At 40.6% G+C, this 18,642-nt stretch overlaps 8 protein-coding genes across 8 annotated transcripts; 4 read left to right on the forward strand and 4 right to left on the reverse strand.

Annotated features, from left to right (window-relative positions):
• Positions 1-155: 155 nt before the first annotated feature.
• On the forward strand, positions 156-781 carry LOC113140784 (hemoglobin subunit beta-2-like). The gene is made up of 3 exons (XM_026324781.1): positions 156-247; positions 337-559; positions 653-781. Exons 1-3 carry the CDS (start codon positions 156-158, stop codon positions 779-781), a joined length of 444 nt encoding a protein of 147 aa, XP_026180566.1.
• A 1,733-nt stretch (positions 782-2,514) lies between these two features.
• Positions 2,515-3,283, reverse strand: LOC113140837 (hemoglobin embryonic subunit alpha-like). Its single transcript, XM_026324884.1, has 3 exons — positions 3,125-3,283; positions 2,828-3,035; positions 2,515-2,666 (listed from the first exon to the last, which is right to left on the reverse strand). The coding sequence occupies exons 1-3, from the start codon at positions 3,253-3,255 to the stop codon at positions 2,538-2,540; spliced, it is 468 nt and encodes a 155-aa protein (XP_026180669.1). The 5' UTR covers positions 3,256-3,283; the 3' UTR covers positions 2,515-2,537.
• A 1,408-nt stretch (positions 3,284-4,691) lies between these two features.
• Positions 4,692-5,460, forward strand: LOC113140775 (hemoglobin subunit beta-2-like). The gene is made up of 3 exons (XM_026324768.2): positions 4,692-4,827; positions 4,917-5,139; positions 5,233-5,460. The coding sequence occupies exons 1-3, from the start codon at positions 4,736-4,738 to the stop codon at positions 5,359-5,361; spliced, it is 444 nt and encodes a 147-aa protein (XP_026180553.1). The 5' UTR covers positions 4,692-4,735; the 3' UTR covers positions 5,362-5,460.
• Positions 5,461-7,030: 1,570 nt separating this feature from the next.
• On the reverse strand, positions 7,031-7,853 carry LOC113140820 (hemoglobin embryonic subunit alpha-like). The gene is made up of 3 exons (XM_026324835.1): positions 7,695-7,853; positions 7,398-7,605; positions 7,031-7,236 (listed from the first exon to the last, which is right to left on the reverse strand). Exons 1-3 carry the CDS (start codon positions 7,823-7,825, stop codon positions 7,108-7,110), a joined length of 468 nt encoding a protein of 155 aa, XP_026180620.1. The 5' UTR covers positions 7,826-7,853; the 3' UTR covers positions 7,031-7,107.
• A 1,294-nt stretch (positions 7,854-9,147) lies between these two features.
• On the forward strand, positions 9,148-9,934 carry LOC113140777 (hemoglobin subunit beta-2-like). The gene is made up of 3 exons (XM_026324771.1): positions 9,148-9,400; positions 9,490-9,712; positions 9,806-9,934. Exons 1-3 carry the CDS (start codon positions 9,309-9,311, stop codon positions 9,932-9,934), a joined length of 444 nt encoding a protein of 147 aa, XP_026180556.1. The 5' UTR covers positions 9,148-9,308.
• A 1,678-nt stretch (positions 9,935-11,612) lies between these two features.
• On the reverse strand, positions 11,613-12,435 carry LOC113140823 (hemoglobin embryonic subunit alpha-like). Its single transcript, XM_026324842.1, has 3 exons — positions 12,277-12,435; positions 11,980-12,187; positions 11,613-11,818 (listed from the first exon to the last, which is right to left on the reverse strand). Exons 1-3 carry the CDS (start codon positions 12,405-12,407, stop codon positions 11,690-11,692), a joined length of 468 nt encoding a protein of 155 aa, XP_026180627.1. The 5' UTR covers positions 12,408-12,435; the 3' UTR covers positions 11,613-11,689.
• Positions 12,436-13,842: 1,407 nt separating this feature from the next.
• LOC113140767 (hemoglobin subunit beta-2-like) lies at positions 13,843-14,611 on the forward strand. Its single transcript, XM_026324761.2, has 3 exons — positions 13,843-13,978; positions 14,068-14,290; positions 14,384-14,611. Exons 1-3 carry the CDS (start codon positions 13,887-13,889, stop codon positions 14,510-14,512), a joined length of 444 nt encoding a protein of 147 aa, XP_026180546.1. The 5' UTR covers positions 13,843-13,886; the 3' UTR covers positions 14,513-14,611.
• Positions 14,612-16,181: 1,570 nt separating this feature from the next.
• On the reverse strand, positions 16,182-17,004 carry LOC113140819 (hemoglobin embryonic subunit alpha). The gene is made up of 3 exons (XM_026324834.1): positions 16,846-17,004; positions 16,549-16,756; positions 16,182-16,387 (listed from the first exon to the last, which is right to left on the reverse strand). The coding sequence occupies exons 1-3, from the start codon at positions 16,974-16,976 to the stop codon at positions 16,259-16,261; spliced, it is 468 nt and encodes a 155-aa protein (XP_026180619.1). The 5' UTR covers positions 16,977-17,004; the 3' UTR covers positions 16,182-16,258.
• Positions 17,005-18,642: the final 1,638 nt, after the last annotated feature.

Raw genomic sequence — 18,642 nt, forward strand, 5'->3', positions numbered from 1 at the left:
GGCAGATACGCCTTTCACTTATCGTTGTGGCAAATCCATATCAGATTACTTGTCCAGCCCACCACGCGCCCAACCTCATGCCTTTAAAAGTTGCATCTGGTTTTCGGTGAACACATGAGCCAGTGACCTGTACAGGGAAATCTGCAGCTGCCAAAATGGTTGAATGGACAGACTTCGAGCGCGCCACTATCCAGAACATCTTCTCCAAGATCGACTATGATGTCGTGGGCCCTGCTGCTCTCACCAGGTCAGACATGTTTCCTGTTCATTAACATTATTTGTGCATTAAGATGCCTATTGTAGTATTTCAGGTTAAGGGTGTTTAATCTGTTTTAGGTGTCTGGTTGTCTACCCCTGGACTCAGAGGTATTTTGCTAAATTTGGAAACCTCTACAATGCCGATGCAATCTCCGCAAACCCGAATGTTAAAGCTCACGGGAAAACCGTCCTTTGCGGTCTGGAGCGAGCTGTGAAGAACCTGGACAACATCAAGGCAGAATATACAGAGCTGAGTGTGCTGCACTCCGAGAAACTGCAAGTGGACCCCGACAACTTCCTGGTAACGTACAATAAATCAGAGTGTTGCATAATAATTTCCAAAACGCCTCACCCTTCATGTTGCTGATGTTCTCTGGTGCTTGTTGTGTTGCAGCTGCTGGCTGACTGTCTGACAGTGGTGATTGCTGCTCAGCTGGGTGAAGACTTCACTGCTGATGTCCATGCAGCTTTTCAGAAGTTCCTGGCAGTGGTGGTTTCAGCCCTGAGAAAGCAGTACTACTAGAGAGCTGCAGCAGAAGAGAAGACCATCACATGCTGATTAGTTCTTCAGTCTCTGTCTTTATCATGTCTCAAAGTCAAATAAAACAATAGCAATATTCAACATGGTATTTGTGTATGATCATTCTTCAAACAGACATAAACGTGAAAAAGGTATTTAGGATTAGAGACAAAACTTTCAGTAATAATCTTTGGACCTGTAGTTGATAGGGCACAACAGCTGGTGATATGTGGTAAAGAGTCTCCACATGCAGCACAGTGACAAACCGCTGCCTAATAAAATCCAAACAAATTAGATTTTGCTATTGTGGCGGCCATTGTCTTTCTCATCAAAAAGGAAAGAGGAGTGGAAAGAATTGCTATATGAATAACTCCACACAAGATCTGTTGTTGCCATTCATTGATCCTAATTTTGGTTTGTCAGTAAATGAAAACTAGAATTTAAAAGAAAAAGTTAACATATGTCACATGTACTATATTTATATTCATAGTTTTCCCCACGGTCAGGGATTAAGTTACCAAATATTATGCACTATGTTCTTTTTCCATTCAAACAGTGAAAGCTTTGATTCAGACTAGTTTTGACCTCAATGAGGCCATCTTGTAATGTTGAGAGGGGGTTTGCTGTGGTGAATGCAGTGCCAAAAATAACTGTGATCAGTAAAACAATAAAATGAGTTCATATTTGGCAATAACTGGATCCAGTTTAAGCAAATGGATAAAAGATGTGGGCCGAGAATAGAACCTTGCGATACACCTGATGAGAGAGAAGCCGGAAAAGAGGAGTGATTGTCAGTTGATTTACAGCAACCAAGATGTTATTTGCTGATGTGGAGCAGACTGTGCTGTGACGACAAATAAAGCTGGACTGGAATTTTTTTTTTTGTTTGTTTTTTTTTTTGGAGGAGTTGCTGAGAAGCTGTTTTAAAATGATCACATACAGCACAATGTTTAATACTAAATTTTTTAATAAGCAATAAAAATGTGTTTTGATTTTCCTGTTTAGGAAGAGGCAAATAGCACAGAGGGAGTCCAGCTGTTTCAATATCCTGATAAGACATTGAAGAAACTGCAAAGACAGTAAAGAGTTTTGTATTTTGTTTTCTTTTTAAAAAGCATCAAAAATGATACAGCCTAGAGTCGTTTGCAATGTCCCAAGAACTTAAACATTGTTAACATGCCTGAGATTAACTGTGTTAAAATGTCAAGAGACTCTGAAGAGATGACTTCAATCATCATCTAGAGGTTGAGTCATGGTAACTGGAATTCTAGTATTTTTTCTTGGCCATCTAGCCACTGGAGTAGAAGTTCAGTTGCCATGACTCAACCTCTATATAACTTCACCCAGATGACTGAGAATCTACACAGACTTCAACCATCTTGTTTTGTTCAAAGACATTCAATTTAAAATTAGCCCAAATGAAACAGAAAGAGAAAACCAGAAGGTTTGGAAGTTTGGGTTTTCACCACAAACATCATGTAAACAATTAATGGATTATCAAAATGGTGATTTTCTGTTGATTGACTAATTCATTTATGAATTAATATGTCAGCTGTAATGTTACTAAGCATTAAATCAGTTTCTTAGTCTGTGGTGTTGATGAGATTTTAAATGTTGACATTTGATTTTGACTTCTAAATGACACAAACCATCACAGAAGAACCAGCAAACAAATTGTTTGAAGTTTTGCCTTCATGCATTTATTAAACATTGTGCAGAATCAGCTCATGCTGCAGTCTCTCTGCTCTTCTCCTGCACTTTATCTGTATTTCTCAGACAGGGCACGAGCCACGGAAGCCAAGAACTTGTCCAGAGCCACGTGGACCTCAGGGGTGAAGTCATTGGGGAACTTCATGGCCAAGACCACGATGAGGTTGTGACCAAGAATCTGTGGTAAAAGGTCAATCACACACGTTAATGAGTTTCCACTTCATATAACCTATACAAATGGCAGGTTTATTTTAAATGTACTGAATGTATCGACGTCAGCAGCCTACAGATACAGTAATGACAGACTTCAGTCTGAAAATGCACATAAATTACAGGCACCTTGAAGTTAGCAGGGTCCACTTTCAGAGTGAAGGCGTGCAGCTCACTGAGGCTCAGAAGACCCGCAGTCAGGTCATCGATTTTGCCCACAGCTTCAGTTACTCCCATCATCACGGTTTTTCCGTGTTTCTTCACCGGGGCAGAGCCAGGACTCAGGTTCTTCCAGTGGGAGAAGTAAGTCTTGGTCTGCGGGTACACCACCAGCATCCTGCATAAAACAGGAGAATGAGAGAGTGAATGTCAATCAGTCATTGTTAGAGCAGGTTACAGCAGTAGTCAGCATGTTGTCATATTTACCTGGCCAGAGCATCCGCACCGATTTCACCCTCCTTGCCAGACACTTTAGCCCAGAAGGCCTTGACTGTGTCCTTGTCCTTAGCACTGAGACTGGTCATCCTGCCTTTGTTTGACTGGTTGTTGAATACCATGATCAGTCCAAACCACGAGGGTTTTATACTTGAAAGAAAGTGAGGACACACCCCAGAGCACCTCCAAGATAGGCTGCACAAGGCGGCCCCAGTGATGGGTGGCAGTTTACATGAGATAAAGGAAAATCTTCCCATGGCGACTCTGGTACCAAACCTCCAATTACCAAAGTCACAAATGATCACAAGGAAAAAGCTGCCACCATGACCAAATTAAAAACTGAGGCCATTTGAAATGTAGCCTAACTCATTAAAAACCATAATGCAGAAATAAAGCAAAATAATTGATTTTTTAACTGGAAACCTTCCAGTGTATGAATTCAAGTCATTTTTTGTGTGTCCTACCAATACATGGTGTGATTCTAAGTCTTGCCCAAAACACTACAGCTGTAAGGGTGGATCCACTCCAAAGAAGGAACAGATAAGCTTTTCCCTCAGTGTGTAGTTCAACTGATGGTGCGAAGTTATAAGCTGCTGTCTTCAATAACTGGAAATAGTTACAGAAAATATGTGAACACAGGGTGAACTCTATTTTTTCTACATAAACAATTTGGCATCAGTAATAATTAAATCAGCAGAGTAGTTGTTTTATGGCTGATGACCTTTAGATGTAAAGTACTGAATAAAAAAATGTTTCATTTTGTTACTGTCCAGACAGTTTGACTTTAGATAATGACAGTGATCACAGCTGTTAAGATATTACACCACTTGTTTCACTAACCTGCTAATACCTGCTAAGGTGAAACATCATTTATTAAAGTACCATTTTGGTGGAGATCATAGGCAACGCTTACAGTGGTTGTTATCTTAGTGACCCCACCCAAAAAAACAGCAGCTTTCTGAACAAACCAGCTGTTGCTGTGACAGCATTTTTCAGAATTCATAGAATATTTTTGGTATATCAATGTGTTTCTGGAACATGTTTGTTTATTTTCATGGGATCCTTTATGACTTTTTTGCTTATTTAGTTTGATCCTTCAACAGTCTGCACTGAAATGTAAAATTGCTGTCCAAGGTGCTGATCCTGGGACCAGCTGTAGCCACTTGTGCTGTGCATCTGACTAACCAACTGACCTTAGTCCATCCCAGTATGAAAAAGACTGTGGCATTTACCCCAGTTTGTGATCAGTTGAGTTTGGACCTGTGTGATACAAAGGGATCAGTCAAAGTCTGTATGTATGTTTTAATATCAGAATTAGTGTCAGTCTGATGCTGCTTGTATGACTTTGCATTGTTAAATGGGAAGGGGAGGGGGTCCCTATAGTCCCTATCAGGGGTAGGCCTTTAAGACCAAACCTTTACCTCTCTCTAGGCAACAGTCTTAGTTTGGCAGATACGCCCTTCACTTATCGTTGTGGCAAATCCATATCAGATTACTTGTCCAGCCCACCACGCGCCCAACCTCATGCCTTTAAAAGTTGCATCTGGTTTTCGGTGAACACATGAGCCAGTGACCTGTACAGGGAAATCTGCAGCTGCCAAAATGGTTGAATGGACAGACTTCGAGCGCGCCACCATCCAGAACATCTTCTCCAAGATCGACTATGATGTCGTGGGCCCTGCTGCTCTCACCAGGTCAGACATGTTTCCTGTTCATTAACATTATTTGTGCATTAAGATGCCTATTGTAGTATTTCAGGTTAAGGGTGTTTAATCTGTTTTAGGTGTCTGGTTGTCTACCCCTGGACTCAGAGGTATTTTGCTAAATTTGGAAACCTCTACAATGCCGATGCAATCTCCGCAAACCCGAATGTTAAAGCTCACGGGAAAACCGTCCTTTGCGGTCTGGAGCGAGCTGTGAAGAACCTGGACAACATCAAGGCAGAATATACAGAGCTGAGCGTGCTGCACTCCGAGAAACTGCAAGTGGACCCCGACAACTTCCTGGTAACGTACAATAAATCAGAGTGTTGCATAATAATTTCCAAAACGCCTCACCCTTCATGTTGCTGATGTTCTCTGGTGCTTGTTGTGTTGCAGCTGCTGGCTGACTGTCTGACAGTGGTGATTGCTGCTCAGCTGGGTGAAGACTTCACTGCTGATGTCCATGCAGCTTTTCAGAAGTTCCTGGCAGTGGTGGTTTCAGCCCTGAGAAAGCAGTACCACTAGAGAGCTGCAGCAGAAGAGAAGACCATCACATGCTGATTAGTTCTTCAGTCTCTGTCTTTATCATGTCTCAAAGTCAAATAAAACAATAGCAATATTCAACATGGTATTTGTGTGTGATCATTCTTCAAACAGACATAAACGTGAAAAAGGTATTTAGGATTAGAGACAAAACTTTCAGTAATAATCTTTGGACCTGTAGTTGATAGGGCACAACAGCTGGTGATATGTGGTAAAGAGTCTCCACATGCAGCACAGTGACAAACCGCTGCCTAATAAAATCCAAACAAATTAGATTTTGCTATTGTGGCGGCCATTGTCTTTCTCATCAAAAAGGAAAGAGGAGTGGAAAGAATTGCTATATGAATAACTCCACACAAGATCTGTTGTTGCCATTCATTGATCCTAATTTTGGTTTGTCAGCAAATGAAAACTAGAATTTAAAAGAAAAGTTAACATACGTCACATGTACTATATTTATATTCATAGTTTTCCCCACGGTCAGGGATTAAGTTACCAAATATTATGCACTATGTTCTTTTTCCATTCAAACAGTGAAAGCTTTGATTCAGACTAGTTTTGACCTCAATGAGACCATCTTTTAATGTTGAGAGGGGGTTTGCTGTGGTGAATGCAGTGCCAAAAATAACTGTGATCAGTAAAACAATAAAATGAGTTCATATTTGGCAATAACTGGATCCAGTTTAAGCAAATGGATAAAAGATGTGGGCCGAGAATAGAACCTTGCGATACACCTGATGAGAGAGAAGCCGGAAAAGAGGAGTGATTGTCAGTTGATTTACAGCAACCAAGATGTTATTTGCTGATGTGGAGCAGACTGTGCTGTGATAACAAATAAAGCTGGACTGGAATTTTTTTTTTTTTTTTTTTTGGAGGAGTTGCTGAGAAACTGTTTTAAAATGATCACATACAGCATAATGTTTAATACTATATTTTTTAATAAGCAATAAAAATGTGTTTCGATTTTCCTGTTTAGGAAGAGGCAAATAGCACAGAGGGAGTCCAGCTGTTTCAATATCCTGAAAAAACATTGTAGAAACTACAAAGACAGTAAAGTGTTTCGTATTTTGTTTTCTTTTTAAAAACGTCAAAAATGATACAGCCTAGAGTCGTTTGCAATGTCCCAAGAACTTAAACATTGTTAACAGGTCTGAGATTAACTGTGTTAAAATGTCCCAGACTCTGAAGAGATGACTTCAATCATCATCTAGAGGTTGAGTCATGGTAACTGGACTTCTACTATTTTTTCTTGGCCATCTAGCCACTGGAGTAGAAGTTCAGTTGCCATGACTCAACCTCTATATAACTTCACCCAGATGACTGAGAATCTACACAGACTTCAACCATCTTGTTTTGTTCAAAGACATTCAATTTAAAATTAGCCCAAATGAAACAGAAAGAGAAAACCAGAAGGTTTGGAGGTTTGGGTTTTCACCACAAACATCATGTAAACAATTAATGGATTATCAAAATGGTGATTTTCTGTTGATTGACTAATTCATTTTTGAATTAATATGTCAGCTGTAATGTTACTAAGCATTAAATCAGTTTCTTAGTCTGTGGTGTTGATGAGATTTTAAATGTTGACATTTGATTTTGACTTCTAAATGACACAAACCATCACAGAAGAACCAGCAAACAAATTGTTTGAAGTTTTGCCTTCATGCATTTATTAAACATTGTGCAGAGTCAGCTCATGCTGCAGTCTCTCTGCTCTTCTCCTGCACTTTATCTGTATTTCTCAGACAGGGCACGAGCCACGGAAGCCAAGAACTTGTCCAGAGCCACGTGGACCTCAGGGGTGAAGTCATTGGGGAACTTGATGGCCAAGACCACGATGAGGTTGTGACCAAGAATCTGTGGTAAAAGGTCAATCACACACGTTAATGAGTTTCCACTTCATATAACCTATACAAATGGCAGGTTTATTTTAAATGTACTGAATGTATCGACGTCAGCAGCCTACAGATACAGTAATGACAGACTTCAGTCTGAAAATGCACATAAATTACAGGCACCTTGAAGTTAGCAGGGTCCACTTTCAGAGTGAAGGCGTGCAGCTCACTGAGGCTCAGAAGACCCGCAGTCAGGTCATCGATTTTGCCCACAGCTTCAGTTACTCCCATCATCACGGTTTTTCCGTGTTTCTTCACCGGGGCAGAGCCAGGACTCAGGTTCTTCCAGTGGGAGAAGTAAGTCTTGGTCTGCGGGTACACCACCAGCATCCTGCATAAAACAGGAGAATGAGAGAGTGAATGTCAATCAGTCATTGTTAGAGCAGGTTACAGCAGTAGTCAGCATGTTGTCATATTTACCTGGCCAGAGCATCCGCACCGATTTCACCCTCCTTGCCAGACACTTTAGCCCAGAAGGCCTTGACTGTGTCCTTGTCCTTAGCACTGAGACTGGTCATCCTGCCTTTGTTTGACTGGTTGTTGAATACCATGATCAGTCCAAACCACGAGGGTTTTATACTTGAAAGAAAGTGAGGACACACCCCAGAGCACCTCCAAGATAGGCTGCACAAGGCGGCCCCAGTGATGGGTGGCAGTTTACACGAGATAAAGGAAAATCTTCCCACGGCGGCTCTGGTACCAAACCTCCAATTACCAAAGTCACAAATGATCACAAGGAAAAAGCTGCCACCATGACCAAATTAAAAACTGAGGCCATTTGAAATGTAGCCTAACTCATTAAAAACCATAATGCAGAAATAAAGCAAAATAATTGATTTTTTAACTGGAAACCTTCCAGTGTATGAATTCAAGTCATTTTTTGTGTGTCCTACCAATACATGGTGTGATTCTAAGTCTTGCCCAAAACACTACAGCTGTAAGGGTGGATCCACTCCAAAGAAGGAACAGATAAGCTTTTCCCTCAGTGTGTAGTTCAACTGATGGTGCAAAGTTATAAGCTGCTGTCTTCAATAACTGGAAATAGTTACAGAAAATATGTGAACACAGGGTGAACTCTATTTTTTCTACATAAACAATTTGGCATCAGTAATAATTAAATCAGCAGAGTAGTTGTTTTATGGCTGATGACCTTTAGATGTAAAGTACTGAATAAAAAAATGTTTCATTTTGTTACTGTCTAGACAGTTTGACTTTAGATAATGACAGTGATCACAGCTGTTAAGATATTACACCACTTGTTTCACTAACCTGCTAATACCTGCTAAGGTGAAACATCATTTATTAAAATACCATTTTGGTGGAGATCATAGGCAACGCTTACAGTGGTTGTTATCTTAGTGACCCCACCCAAAAAACAGCAGCTTTCTGAACAAACCAGCTGTTGCTGTGACAGCATTTTTCAGAATTCATAGAATATTTTTGGTATATCAATGTGTTTCTGGAACATGTTTGTTTATTTTCATGGGATCCTTTATGACTTTTTTGCTTATTTAGTTTGATCCTTCAACAGTCTGCACTGAAATGTAAAATTGCTGTCCAAGGTGCTGATCCTGGGACCAGCTGTAGCCACTTGTGCTGTGCATCTGACTAACCAACTGACCTTAGTCCATCCCAGTATGAAAAAGACTGTGGCATTTACCCCAGTTTGTGATCAGTTGAGTTTGGACCTGTGTGATACAAAGGGATCAGTCAAAGGAAAAACTGTATGTATGTTGTAATATCAGAATTAGTGTCGGTCTGACGCTGCTTGTATGACTTTGCGTTGTTAAATGGGAAGGGGAGGGGGTCCCTATAGTCCCTATCAGGGGTAGGCCTTTAAGACCAAACCTTTTCCTCTCTCTAGGCAACAGTCTTAGTTTGGCAGATACACCCTTCACTTATTGTTGTGGCAAATCCATATCAGATTACTTGTCCAGCCCACCACGCGCCCAACCTCATGCCTTTAAAAGTTGCATCTGGTTCCGGTGAACACATGAGCCAGTGACCTGTACAGGGAAATCTGCAGCTGCCAAAATGGTTGAATGGACAGACTTCGAGCGCGCCACAATCCAGAACATCTTCTCCAAGATCGACTATGATGTCGTGGGCCCTGCTGCTCTCACCAGGTCAGACATGTTTCCTGTTCATTAACATTATTTGTGCATTAAGATGCCTATTGTAGTATTTCAGGTTAAGGGTGTTTAATCTGTTTTAGGTGTCTGGTTGTCTACCCCTGGACTCAGAGGTATTTCGCTAAATTTGGAAACCTCTACAATGCCGATGCAATCTCCGCAAACCCGAATGTTAAAGCTCACGGGAAAACCGTCCTTTGCGGTCTGGAGCGAGCTGTGAAGAACCTGGACAACATCAAGGCAGAATATACAGAGCTGAGTGTGCTGCACTCCGAGAAACTGCAAGTGGACCCCGACAACTTCCTGGTAACGTACAATAAATCAGAGTGTTGCATAATAATTTCCAAAACGCCTCACCCTTCATGTTGCTGATGTTCTCTGGTGCTTGTTGTGTTGCAGCTGCTGGCTGACTGTCTGACAGTTGTGATTGCTGCTCAGCTGGGTGAAGACTTCACTGCTGATGTCCATGCAGCTTTTCAGAAGTTCCTGGCAGTGGTGGTTTCAGCCCTGAGAAAGCAGTACTACTAGAGAGCTGCAGCAGAAGAGAAGACCATCACATGCTGATTAGTTCTTCAGTCTCTGTCTTTATCATGTCTCAAAGTCAAATAAAACAATAGCAATATTCAACATGGTATTTGTGTATGATCATTCTTCAAACAGACATAAACGTGAAAAAGGTATTTAGGATTAGAGACAAAACTTTCAGTAATAATCTTTGGACCTGTAGTTGATAGGGCACAACAGCTGGTGATATGTGGTAAAGAGTCTCCACATGCAGCACAGTGACAAACCGCTGCCTAATAAAATCCAAACAAATTAGATTTTGCTATTGTGGCGGCCATTGTCTTTCTCATCAAAAAGGAAAGAGGAGTGGAAAGAATTGCTATATGAATAACTCCACACAAGATCTGTTGTTGCCATTCATTGATCCTAATTTTGGTTTGTCAGTAAATGAAAACTAGAATTTAAAAGAAAAAGTTAACATATGTCACATGTACTATATTTATATTCATAGTTTTCCCCACGGTAAGGGATTAAGTTACCAAATATTATGCACTATGTTCTTTTTCCATTCAAACAGTGAAAGCTTTGATTCAGACTAGTTTTGACCTCAATGAGGCCATCTTGTAATGTTGAGAGGGGGTTTGCTGTGGTGAATGCAGTGCCAAAAATAACTGTGATCAGTAAAACAATAAAATGAGTTCATATTTGGCAATAACTGGATCCAGTTTAAGCAAATGGATAAAAGATGTGGGCCGAGAATAGAACCTTGCGATACACCTGATGAGAGAGAAGCCGGAAAAGAGGAGTGATTGTCAGTTGATTTACAGCAACCAAGATGTTATTTGCTGATGTGGAGCAGACTGTGCTGTGACGACAAATAAAGCTGGACTGGAATTTTTTTTTTTGTTTGTTTTTTTTTTTGGAGGAGTTGCTGAGAAGCTGTTTTAAAATGATCACATACAGCACAATGTTTAATACTAAATTTTTTAATAAGCAATAAAAATGTGTTTTGATTTTCCTGTTTAGGAAGAGGCAAATAGCACAGAGGGAGTCCAGCTGTTTCAATATCCTGATAAGACATTGAAGAAACTGCAAAGACAGTAAAGAGTTTTGTATTTTGTTTTCTTTTTAAAAAGCGTCAAAAATGATACAGCCTAGAGTCGTTTGCAATGTCCCAAGAACTTAAACATTGTTAACATGCCTGAGATTAACTGTGTTAAAATGTCCCAGACTCTGAAGAGATGACTTCAATCATCATCTAGAGGTTGAGTCATGGTAACTGGAATTCTAGTATTTTTTCTTGGCCATCTAGCCACTGGAGTAGAAGTTCAGTTGCCATGACTCAACCTCTATATAACTTCACCCAGATGACTGAGAATCTACACAGACTTCAACCATCTTGTTTTGTTCAAAGACATTCAATTTAAAATTAGCCCAAATGAAACAGAAAGAGAAAACCAGAAGGTTTGGAAGTTTGGGTTTTCACCACAAACATCATGTAAACAATTAATGGATTATCAAAATGGTGATTTTCTGTTGATTGACTAATTCATTTATGAATTAATATGTCAGCTGTAATGTTACTAAGCATTAAATCAGTTTCTTAGTCTGTGGTGTTGATGAGATTTTAAATGTTGACATTTGATTTTGACTTCTAAATGACACAAACCATCACAGAAGAACCAGCAAACAAATTGTTTGAAGTTTTGCCTTCATGCATTTATTAAACATTGTGCAGAGTCAGCTCATGCTGCAGTCTCTCTGCTCTTCTCCTGCACTTTATCTGTATTTCTCAGACAGGGCACGAGCCACGGAAGCCAAGAACTTGTCCAGAGCCACGTGGACCTCAGGGGTGAAGTCATTGGGGAACTTGATGGCCAAGACCACGATGAGGTTGTGACCAAGAATCTGTGGTAAAAGGTCAATCACACACGTTAATGAGTTTCCACTTCATATAACCTATACAAATGGCAGGTTTATTTTAAATGTACTGAATGTATCGACGTCAGCAGCCTACAGATACAGTAATGACAGACTTCAGTCTGAAAATGCACATAAATTACAGGCACCTTGAAGTTAGCAGGGTCCACTTTCAGAGTGAAGGCGTGCAGCTCACTGAGGCTCAGAAGACCCGCAGTCAGGTCATCGATTTTGCCCACAGCTTCAGTTACTCCCATCATCACGGTTTTTCCGTGTTTCTTCACCGGGGCAGAGCCAGGACTCAGGTTCTTCCAGTGGGAGAAGTAAGTCTTGGTCTGCGGGTACACCACCAGCATCCTGCATAAAACAGGAGAATGAGAGAGTGAATGTCAATCAGTCATTGTTAGAGCAGGTTACAGCAGTAGTCAGCATGTTGTCATATTTACCTGGCCAGAGCATCCGCACCGATTTCACCCTCCTTGCCAGACACTTTAGCCCAGAAGGCCTTGACTGTGTCCTTGTCCTTAGCACTGAGACTGGTCATCCTGCCTTTGTTTGACTGGTTGTTGAATACCATGATCAGTCCAAACCACGAGGGTTTTATACTTGAAAGAAAGTGAGGACACACCCCAGAGCACCTCCAAGATAGGCTGCACAAGGCGGCCCCAGTGATGGGTGGCAGTTTACACGAGATAAAGGAAAATCTTCCCACGGCGGCTCTGGTACCAAACCTCCAATTACCAAAGTCACAAATGATCACAAGGAAAAAGCTGCCACCATGACCAAATTAAAAACTGAGGCCATTTGAAATGTAGCCTAACTCATTAAAAACCATAATGCAGAAATAAAGCAAAATAATTGATTTTTTAACTGGAAACCTTCCAGTGTATGAATTCAAGTCATTTTTTGTGTGTCCTACCAATACATGGTGTGATTCTAAGTCTTGCCCAAAACACTACAGCTGTAAGGGTGGATCCACTCCAAAGAAGGAACAGATAAGCTTTTCCCTCAGTGTGTAGTTCAACTGATGGTGCAAAGTTATAAGCTGCTGTCTTCAATAACTGGAAATAGTTACAGAAAATATGTGAACACAGGGTGAACTCTATTTTTTCTACATAAACAATTTGGCATCAGTAATAATTAAATCAGCAGAGTAGTTGTTTTATGGCTGATGACCTTTAGATGTAAAGTACTGAATAAAAAAATGTTTCATTTTGTTACTGTCCAGACAGTTTGACTTTAGATAATGACAGTGATCACAGCTGTTAAGATATTACACCACTTGTTTCACTAACCTGCTAATACCTGCTAAGGTGAAACATCATTTATTAAAGTACCATTTTGGTGGAGATCATAGGCAACGCTTACAGTGGTTGTTATCTTAGTGACCCCACCCAAAAAACAGCAGCTTTCTGAACAAACCAGCTGTTGCTGTGACAGCATTTTTCAGAATTCATAGAATATTTTTGGTATATCAATGTGTTTCTGGAACATGTTTGTTTATTTTCATGGGATCCTTTATGACTTTTTTGCTTATTTAGTTTGATCCTTCAACAGTCTGCACTGAAATGTAAAATTGCTGTCCAAGGTGCTGATCCTGGGACCAGCTGTAGCCACTTGTGCTGTGCATCTGACTAACCAACTGACCTTAGTCCATCCCAGTATGAAAAAGACTGTGGCATTTACCCCAGTTTGTGATCAGTTGAGTTTGGACCTGTGTGATACAAAGGGATCAGTCAAAGTCTGTATGTATGTTTTAATATCAGAATTAGTGTCAGTCTGATGCTGCTTGTATGACTTTGCATTGTTAAATGGGAAGGGGAGGGGGTCCCTATAGTCCCTATCAGGGGTAGGCCTTTAAGACCAAACCTTTTCCTCTCTCTAGGCAACAGTCTTAGTTTGGCAGATACGCCCTTCACTTATCGTTGTGGCAAATCCATATCAGATTACTTGTCCAGCCCACCACGCGCCCAACCTCATGCCTTTAAAAGTTGCATCTGGTTTTCGGTGAACACATGAGCCAGTGACCTGTACAGGGAAATCTGCAGCTGCCAAAATGGTTGAATGGACAGACTTCGAGCGCGCCACCATCCAGAACATCTTCTCCAAGATCGACTATGATGTCGTGGGCCCTGCTGCTCTCACCAGGTCAGACATGTTTCCTGTTCATTAACATTATTTGTGCATTAAGATGCCTATTGTAGTATTTCAGGTTAAGGGTGTTTAATCTGTTTTAGGTGTCTGGTTGTCTACCCCTGGACTCAGAGGTATTTTGCTAAATTTGGAAACCTCTACAATGCCGATGCAATCTCCGCAAACCCGAATGTTAAAGCTCACGGGAAAACCGTCCTTTGCGGTCTGGAGCGAGCTGTGAAGAACCTGGACAACATCAAGGCAGAATATACAGAGCTGAGCGTGCTGCACTCCGAGAAACTGCAAGTGGACCCCGACAACTTCCTGGTAACGTACAATAAATCAGAGTGTTGCATAATAATTTCCAAAACGCCTCACCCTTCATGTTGCTGATGTTCTCTGGTGCTTGTTGTGTTGCAGCTGCTGGCTGACTGTCTGACAGTGGTGATTGCTGCTCAGCTGGGTGAAGACTTCACTGCTGATGTCCATGCAGCTTTTCAGAAGTTCCTGGCAGTGGTGGTTTCAGCCCTGAGAAAGCAGTACCACTAGAGAGCTGCAGCAGAAGAGAAGACCATCACATGCTGATTAGTTCTTCAGTCTCTGTCTTTATCATGTCTCAAAGTCAAATAAAACAATAGCAATATTCAACATGGTATTTGTGTGTGATCATTCTTCAAACAGACATAAACGTGAAAAAGGTATTTAGGATTAGAGACAAAACTTTCAGTAATAATCTTTGGACCTGTAGTTGATAGGGCACAACAGCTGGTGATATGTGGTAAAGAGTCTCCACATGCAGCACAGTGACAAACCGCTGCCTAATAAAATCCAAACAAATTAGATTTTGCTATTGTGGCGGCCATTGTCTTTCTCATCAAAAAGGAAAGAGGAGTGGAAAGAATTGCTATATGAATAACTCCACACAAGATCTGTTGTTGCCATTCATTGATCCTAATTTTGGTTTGTCAGTAAATGAAAACTAGAATTTAAAAGAAAAAGTTAACATATGTCACATGTACTATATTTATATTCATAGTTTTCCCCACGGTAAGGGATTAAGTTACCAAATATTATGCACTATGTTCTTTTTCCATTCAAACAGTGAAAGCTTTGATTCAGACTAGTTTTGACCTCAATGAGGCCATCTTGTAATGTTGAGAGGGGGTTTGCTGTGGTGAATGCAGTGCCAAAAATAACTGTGATCAGTAAAACAATAAAATGAGTTCACATTTGGCAATAACTGGATCCAGTTTAAGCAAATGGATAAAAGATGTGGGCCGAGAATAGAACCTTGCGATACACCTGATGAGAGAGAAGCCGGAAAAGAGGAGTGATTGTCAGTTGATTTACAGCAACCAAGATGTTATTTGCTGATGTGGAGCAGACTGTGCTGTGACGACAAATAAAGCTGGACTGGAATTTTTTTTTTTTTTTTTTTTTTTTGGAGGAGTTGCTGAGAAGCTGTTTTAAAATGATCACATACAGCACAATGTTTAATACTATATTTTTTAATAAGCAATAAAAATGTGTTTTGATTTTCTTGTTTAGGAAGAGCGCACAGAGGGAGTCCAGCTGTTCCAATATCCTCATAAAACATTGTAGAAACTACAAAGACAGTAAAGTGTTTTGTATTTTGTTTTCTTTTTAAAAAGCGTCAAAAATGATACAGCCTAGAGTCGTTTGCAATGTCCCAAGAACTTAAACATTGTTAACAGGTCTGAGATTAACTGTGTTAAAATGTCCCAGACTCTGAAGAGATGACTTCAATCATCATCTAGAGGTTGAGTCAAGGTAACTGGAATTCTAGTATTTTTTCTTGGCCATCTAGCCACTGGAGTAGAAGTTCAGTTGCCATGACTCAACCTCTATATAACTTCACCCAGATGACTGAGAATCTACACAGACTTCAACCATCTTGTTTTGTTCAAAGACATTCAATTTAAAATTAGCCCAAATGAAACAGAAAGAGAAAACCAGAAGGTTTGGAGGTTTGGGTTTTCACCACAAACATCATGTAAACAATTAATGGATTATCAAAATGGTGATTTTCTGTTGATTGACTAATTCATTTATGAATTAATATGTCAGCTGTAATGTTACTAAGCATTAAATCAGTTTCTTAGTCTGTGGTGTTGATGAGATTTTAAATGTTGACATTTGATTTTGACTTCTAAATGACACAAACCATCACAGAAGAACCAGCAAACAAATTGTTTGAAGTTTTGCCTTCATGCATTTATTAAACATTGTGCAGAGTCAGCTCATGCTGCAGTCTCTCTGCTCTTCTCCTGCACTTTATCTGTATTTCTCAGACAGGGCACGAGCCACGGAAGCCAAGAACTTGTCCAGAGCCACGTGGACCTCAGGGGTGAAGTCATTGGGGAACTTGATGGCCAAGACCACGATGAGGTTGTGACCAAGAATCTGTGGTAAAAGGTCAATCACACACGTTAATGAGTTTCCACTTCATATAACCTATACAAATGGCAGGTTTATTTTAAATGTACTGAATGTATCGACGTCAGCAGCCTACAGATACAGTAATGACAGACTTCAGTCTGAAAATGCACATAAATTACAGGCACCTTGAAGTTAGCAGGGTCCACTTTCAGAGTGAAGGCGTGCAGCTCACTGAGGTTCAGAAGACCCGCAGTCAGGTCATCGATTTTGCCCACAGCTTCAGTCACTCCCGTCACCACGGTTTTTCCGTGTTTCTTCACCGGGGCAGAGCCAGGACTCAGGTCCTTCCAGTGGGAGAAGTAAGTCTTGGTCTGCGGGTACACCACCAGCATCCTGCATAAAACAGGAGAATGAGAGAGTGAATGTCAATCAGTCATTGTTAGAGCAGGTTACAGCAGTAGTCAGCATGTTGTCATATTTACCTGGCCAGAGCATCCGCACCGATTTCACCCTCCTTGCCAGACACTTTAGCCCAGAAGGCCTTGACTGTGTCCTTGTCCTTAGCACTGAGACTGGTCATCCTGCCTTTGTTTGACTGGTTGTTGAATACCATGATCAGTCCAAACCACGAGGGTTTTATACTTGAAACAGAGCGAGGACACACCCCAGAGCACCTCCAAGATAGGCTGCACAAGGCGGCCCCAGTGATGGGTGGCAGTTTACATGAGATAAAGGAAAATCTTCCCACGGCGGCTCTGGTACCAAACCTCCAATTACCAAAGTCACTAATGATCACAAGGAAATACTGTCACCATGATCAAATTAAAAATAGAGGCCATTTGAAATGTAGCCTAACTCATTAAAAACCATAATGTAGCAATAAAGCAAAATACATGTTAGTCACTTCCTCCACAGACCAAACAAATCAATTACAAACAAGTTTCAAATCTAGACCATGAAATCAAATAATAATAAAAGATTGATTTTTTTAACTGGAAACCTTCCAAAGTGATGATTGAAGTCATTTTCTCTGTGTCCTGCCAACACTTGGTGTGTTTCTAAGTGTTATCTATCCCACAACACTACAGCTGTAAGGGTGGATCCACTCCACAGAAAGAACAGATAAGCTTTTCCCTCAGTGTGTAGGTCAAGCATCAATTATAACTAGATTGTTTCTTTAGGGTTAAACCCTTTTATATTTGGTTCATGAGTTTAAAGCTAAATGCAGACATTTCCACTTTTCTTCAGTTACCAGTCTGACTTTACATGCTCACAGTGATCACAATCATAATCAAGAGCTGCAAAAATGAAATTTTAATGATTAACCTTTGATTACATCATGTTTGTGCCCTTGCAAGCAAAGTCGTCACCTGCTCCCTCTTTAACTCAGTAAAATAACATATGATTCAAAGTGGCATATTTGTAGTAGTTGAAATTAATTCATGCATGTACTCATGATAATTCATGTGCCAATAGCCTAAAGTGTTACCTGCTATTTTTTGCTAACTTTGTTTTTGCTTGTAGGTGTAACGTCATTACGATGCAGATTGGAAGCACTGCTAAAAATTGTTATCTTAGTGACTCCTCCCAAAGACAATCGGCTGTCTGAGCAAACCAGCTGCTGCTGTGGCAACGTTTTTCTTAGAGATTGCGACCAGTTATGGGATTGTTTTAAATAAATGAACATGGCTCTCCATTGCCTGGTTGTTGACAGTAAAAACAGTTCGAAATAATCCAAAATGAAATCATACCTATCTCTGGCCAGTTATGGTGACATGTGGAAACAACCTCATCTTCACAGCTTTAGATAGCCCATGGCCATCTAACGTGCACAAGTCATATCCACAAAAACATTATTGGCGTTTTTTACTGTTGTGTGATCAAAGCTTCCAGCTCACCTGTCAATCCTGCAAGATGAACTTGCTTCTTTTTGCAGGAACTGTCTCAGTGTTAAACTAGTTCAGAGACTCCTTTGGGTCTGTGATCACAGCTTTCTACAACCTCATCAGTCCTGTTAAACCATCCTGAGTAAAGGGAATAACATCAAAACACCATCATGTAAACAGAGACCACTATTTCCAGAAAGTCACAGAACAATGACCCTCAAGATTAACACAAAACATTGTAGTAATCTTGTGTTTATGATGGTGTTTAGGTGAAGGTTGGTGACAGTGAAGTGATTTTCGAGCTCTGTGGTTGATACTGGTGGATCTTAACATTTGTAAACAGTGCTCAGTGCTTTTCCACATCTGGGATGTGCCAGAGACCCAGAGAAGAAC

This window comes from Mastacembelus armatus, chromosome 8 (genome assembly GCF_900324485.2).
Source record: "Mastacembelus armatus chromosome 8, fMasArm1.2, whole genome shotgun sequence".
Taxonomy (NCBI): Eukaryota; Metazoa; Chordata; class Actinopteri; order Synbranchiformes; family Mastacembelidae; genus Mastacembelus; species Mastacembelus armatus.

Excerpts from the sequence above, each read along its gene's own strand:
- LOC113140784 (XM_026324781.1), top strand. The coding sequence starts at position 156 with ATGGTTGAATGGACAGACTTCGAGCGCGCCACTATCCAGAACATCTTC. Across the intron at positions 248-336 it reads GGCCCTGCTGCTCTCACCAG|GTGTCTGGTTGTCTACCCCT; the intron begins GTCAGACATGTT and ends AATCTGTTTTAG. Across the intron at positions 560-652 it reads TGGACCCCGACAACTTCCTG|CTGCTGGCTGACTGTCTGAC; the intron begins GTAACGTACAAT and ends GTTGTGTTGCAG.
- LOC113140837 (XM_026324884.1), bottom strand. The coding sequence starts at position 3,255 with ATGGTATTCAACAACCAGTCAAACAAAGGCAGGATGACCAGTCTCAGT. Across the intron at positions 3,036-3,124 it reads GGTGCGGATGCTCTGGCCAG|GATGCTGGTGGTGTACCCGC; the intron begins GTAAATATGACA and ends TGTTTTATGCAG. Across the intron at positions 2,667-2,827 it reads TGGACCCTGCTAACTTCAAG|ATTCTTGGTCACAACCTCAT; the intron begins GTGCCTGTAATT and ends CTTTTACCACAG.
- LOC113140775 (XM_026324768.2), top strand. The coding sequence starts at position 4,736 with ATGGTTGAATGGACAGACTTCGAGCGCGCCACCATCCAGAACATCTTC. Across the intron at positions 4,828-4,916 it reads GGCCCTGCTGCTCTCACCAG|GTGTCTGGTTGTCTACCCCT; the intron begins GTCAGACATGTT and ends AATCTGTTTTAG. Across the intron at positions 5,140-5,232 it reads TGGACCCCGACAACTTCCTG|CTGCTGGCTGACTGTCTGAC; the intron begins GTAACGTACAAT and ends GTTGTGTTGCAG.
- LOC113140820 (XM_026324835.1), bottom strand. The coding sequence starts at position 7,825 with ATGGTATTCAACAACCAGTCAAACAAAGGCAGGATGACCAGTCTCAGT. Across the intron at positions 7,606-7,694 it reads GGTGCGGATGCTCTGGCCAG|GATGCTGGTGGTGTACCCGC; the intron begins GTAAATATGACA and ends TGTTTTATGCAG. Across the intron at positions 7,237-7,397 it reads TGGACCCTGCTAACTTCAAG|ATTCTTGGTCACAACCTCAT; the intron begins GTGCCTGTAATT and ends CTTTTACCACAG.
- LOC113140777 (XM_026324771.1), top strand. The coding sequence starts at position 9,309 with ATGGTTGAATGGACAGACTTCGAGCGCGCCACAATCCAGAACATCTTC. Across the intron at positions 9,401-9,489 it reads GGCCCTGCTGCTCTCACCAG|GTGTCTGGTTGTCTACCCCT; the intron begins GTCAGACATGTT and ends AATCTGTTTTAG. Across the intron at positions 9,713-9,805 it reads TGGACCCCGACAACTTCCTG|CTGCTGGCTGACTGTCTGAC; the intron begins GTAACGTACAAT and ends GTTGTGTTGCAG.
- LOC113140823 (XM_026324842.1), bottom strand. The coding sequence starts at position 12,407 with ATGGTATTCAACAACCAGTCAAACAAAGGCAGGATGACCAGTCTCAGT. Across the intron at positions 12,188-12,276 it reads GGTGCGGATGCTCTGGCCAG|GATGCTGGTGGTGTACCCGC; the intron begins GTAAATATGACA and ends TGTTTTATGCAG. Across the intron at positions 11,819-11,979 it reads TGGACCCTGCTAACTTCAAG|ATTCTTGGTCACAACCTCAT; the intron begins GTGCCTGTAATT and ends CTTTTACCACAG.
- LOC113140767 (XM_026324761.2), top strand. The coding sequence starts at position 13,887 with ATGGTTGAATGGACAGACTTCGAGCGCGCCACCATCCAGAACATCTTC. Across the intron at positions 13,979-14,067 it reads GGCCCTGCTGCTCTCACCAG|GTGTCTGGTTGTCTACCCCT; the intron begins GTCAGACATGTT and ends AATCTGTTTTAG. Across the intron at positions 14,291-14,383 it reads TGGACCCCGACAACTTCCTG|CTGCTGGCTGACTGTCTGAC; the intron begins GTAACGTACAAT and ends GTTGTGTTGCAG.
- LOC113140819 (XM_026324834.1), bottom strand. The coding sequence starts at position 16,976 with ATGGTATTCAACAACCAGTCAAACAAAGGCAGGATGACCAGTCTCAGT. Across the intron at positions 16,757-16,845 it reads GGTGCGGATGCTCTGGCCAG|GATGCTGGTGGTGTACCCGC; the intron begins GTAAATATGACA and ends TGTTTTATGCAG. Across the intron at positions 16,388-16,548 it reads TGGACCCTGCTAACTTCAAG|ATTCTTGGTCACAACCTCAT; the intron begins GTGCCTGTAATT and ends CTTTTACCACAG.